The sequence below is a fragment of the Chenopodium quinoa genome, unplaced genomic scaffold, assembly GCF_001683475.1.
Source record: "Chenopodium quinoa cultivar QQ74 unplaced genomic scaffold, ASM168347v1, whole genome shotgun sequence".
Classification (NCBI taxonomy): Eukaryota; Viridiplantae; Streptophyta; class Magnoliopsida; order Caryophyllales; family Amaranthaceae; genus Chenopodium; species Chenopodium quinoa.
Window position 1 is genome coordinate 2,699,575 of NW_018743510.1, and position 3,226 is coordinate 2,702,800.

A 3,226-nucleotide genomic window follows, 5' to 3' on the forward strand; every position below is an offset into this window, starting at 1 on the left:
AAAAACCGCCGCTCTCCCCATCCCATACGTCGTGGTGGGGGTCATATAATTAGGGGAGGGGGGCTCGTGTCGTGGTGTTCGCCAGGAAGGAAGTTTGGGTGAAATAAGCGTATGGGGAAAGGGTATGGGATGGCAGCCGGTGGCTGGTTGGGGAAGATGGTGGGGGATTTTTTTTTTTTTTTAAAAAAAGTTTATTTTAATTGTTAATCATAATTAAAGTTTTAATTAAGAGATAATTAAAGTGTTAAACGAATTTATAAAAATAAAATAAATTTGTTAACCGGTCATTCAGGTTGTAGGTAAAATAACTTGTTTAAAGCGGATCTAGGTAAAGGTGGTATTATTTAGAGATAATCAAAAGGTCGACTTGTTTTTTAGCGGACGGGTGAAAGGTGGTATTATTTATTACAATTTTTCCTTGATATAATTACCCGAAGTTTATATGTAGTTACCTTATTTTAGTATATAATGACCTTAGTATCATGGAAATGTTGTAAATTTTGTTTCAGTCACCTTATTTTTGTATACAGCAATCTTTATGTAAATATTGTCAAAATTGATGTAGTTACCTTATTTTTATATATAGTGACCTTTATTTTTGTATATAGTGACCTTTATGTAATGGTGTTAAAAACTCAGTCGATATAGTTACCTTATTTCTGTATATAGTGACCTTTATGTAAATGTTGTAAAAATTGATATAATTACCTTATTTTTGTATGACCTTTGTGTAAATTTCGTCAAAGATTGATATAGTTACGTTATTTTTATATATAGTGACTCTATGTAAATGTCGTCAATTTAGATAAAGTTACCTTATTTTAGCATGTAGTGACCTTTAAAACGGTTGAATTGATTATATGTAAGGTTGGAATGATCTTAGGGCTTTTAAACCGTCTGATCTTTTGTGCTAATAATAAATGGTTGAAATATGTTGTTTTTAGCATAAGCCTTGTTTTCAGCAGAACTGCCCTTATATATATATATATATATATTTTTTTTATATATATATATATATATATATATGATTCAGAATTTCAGATATATGATCAATATTTAACTTTTTGTAAATAAGACTTGCTTTTCCACACAAATTGTCATTGATACGTCATGATTTAATTATTTTTATCAAAAAATCACTTTTTAATTCACTTCTTTGTCAACTTTAAGGATTATTCATTCTTTTATTGAATAAATTCTCTAAATACTTTGAACTACATACACAACTGTGGCATTGTTAAAGAAAAAAAAAACAAAAAAATTCAAGACATGATCTTGTGCATGGGTAGCAATTTCTAATGGAGAATCATCAAAATATTGGGTCAACATGCGTTGCCAAACTATTGTCGTTGATCTTCTCTTGAGACTTATAAAGGCTAAACAAGCATTTCTTGTAAAAGTTTGCGTTCGTAATCTTAACCCATCTCGTAAAAGCTTGGAGGACTGCAAGAACAAGAAAAGATCATTTATTTAATGTTTCGTCATCTTCTCCCTCGGTAATTACGGAGTATTACATTTTTAGTTCAAATTATAATGTCAGAATCACTATTAATTCTGGACGGTGAGAATGTTTACTTAGATTGTTGCTAGCTAAGTTTGATCAAAATACATCATATCATGTTGAAGTAAAGATATTACTAAATTTGAAGAAAGATAGAACATTTCACTAAACAAAAGTGAAAATTTGGAGAATGAAATCCATATTTACTACATTTATTAAAAAAATATTCTTTGATTAATGAAACAAATCCATAATTTCTAGAGGTTAGAAAGAAACACAGCACACAAAATTTTGCAAGCATGTATAATTATTTTCCCAATCAATAATAAAGTCTTAAAACATGATTATCCTCTTTTACATATTTGTAAATCTAAAGTCAGTTTATATCACACATAACATCCCATCCATACATATAAATGCATACATAAAATATGTAAAATTTGGCATCACCAAATTCAAATTCCAAATCATTATTGAACATAATTGCACCAACCAGTAACAAAATTATAAAAAGAAATTTTCTACTGGTAGTGGTAGCTAGCGTAAATTTTCTAAACCCATCACCACATATTATATGAAATAATAGAAATATAAGTAAATGAATAAAATCATGGTACACCGTACACATATTATTATGCCAAATTAATGAAAAATAAAAAAACTACTAATACTAATAATAATTAATAATTAATAATGCTAATTAGGACGGAACCTTTGCCTGCAGGTGTGGCAAGTGATCTCGCCCATGCAAGTAGTAGCCGTATCCCTAAGTCTTTCTGCCTTACAAACTTCTTCTCTAGCCTTATCCCACATGGCTCGAGCTCGAGCGAACTCGGAGTGAGCTAACTCAATCTCTCTCCGAGTTAACTCTCTAACTCGCTCAGCGTATGCCTTCTCAATGGCAGCCAGCCGTATTTGCTCGGCCGCCTGCCACTTGAGCGCCTCGATGCAGCCGAAATCGGATGCCTCGGCTGGCTCTAGGCTTATTGAGAGTTTCAAGTCTAGGGAGGGCCCACTCTGGCAACTCCCATGACCATGATGATCATGATCATCATCTACACGACCGTTATCGATAGCGTAAGGCGGCCGGTACAAAGGCGGCCGCGATCGATTACGGTGGTGATGGAACCAAGGGAGAGCACGTGAGGAGGATGAGGGAGCGGGATGAGGAGGTGGGGGTGGCAGAAGTTGGAGCTCTTTTTGATGATCTAACTCTTTTTCCATGTGGGGAGGGAAGAAGATTTTTATTTCTTCTTTTTACTTTTTTAACAAGGACAAAGAAAAAGGAGGGAAGAAGAGAAGGTTTTTATTTATTTTTGGTGTAGTTCATATTCCTAGTTAAGGGGTGTTAGAAATGACCTTTATATATAAAAACTTTGGCAAAGCATGCTATGTTAAATTACTTAAATACCCTTTTATTTGGTTGCCTTCTAACTACAATGATAGCTTAAGGTACTTGACCAACTCATCAAATAATGTAAGTGTAGGCAGGAATCTAGGGGAGTTCTCTTCCTCTAGTAGTACTATACGTACTCCCACGGATGAAACTTGTGGGTTAGGTTATTTTGAATCATTTTTAATACATAATAATTAAGATCCATGATTCATTTTGAGGAAGTTTGGAATAGATTTTTTCACCTGCGTGCACTAACTTATTCTAAGTCATTTCAGATTTTATCGATCCAAAAGAGTGTAACGATCTGCTAGGAGTTATTCGGTTCTAAA

The 3,226-nt window shown here is 33.2% G+C and overlaps 1 protein-coding gene across 1 annotated transcript; it reads right to left on the reverse strand.

Annotated features, from left to right (window-relative positions):
• Nucleotides 1-1,120: 1,120 nt before the first annotated feature.
• LOC110739602 (protein SHOOT GRAVITROPISM 5-like) lies at nucleotides 1,121-2,997 on the reverse strand. Its single transcript, XM_021920055.1, has 2 exons — nucleotides 2,214-2,997; nucleotides 1,121-1,443 (listed from the first exon to the last, which is right to left on the reverse strand). The coding sequence occupies exons 1-2, from the start codon at nucleotides 2,723-2,725 to the stop codon at nucleotides 1,416-1,418; spliced, it is 540 nt and encodes a 179-aa protein (XP_021775747.1). The 5' UTR covers nucleotides 2,726-2,997; the 3' UTR covers nucleotides 1,121-1,415.
• Nucleotides 2,998-3,226: the final 229 nt, after the last annotated feature.

What these genes read in the sequence shown, in the direction of transcription:
- LOC110739602 (XM_021920055.1), bottom strand. Translation starts at nt 2,725, where the DNA reads ATGGAAAAAGAGTTAGATCATCAAAAAGAGCTCCAACTTCTGCCACCC. An exon ending in TGCCACACCTGCAGGCAAAG is followed by an intron (nt 1,444 to 2,213) that starts GTTCCGTCCTAA and finishes TTGTTCTTGCAG; the next exon opens with TCCTCCAAGCTTTTACGAGA.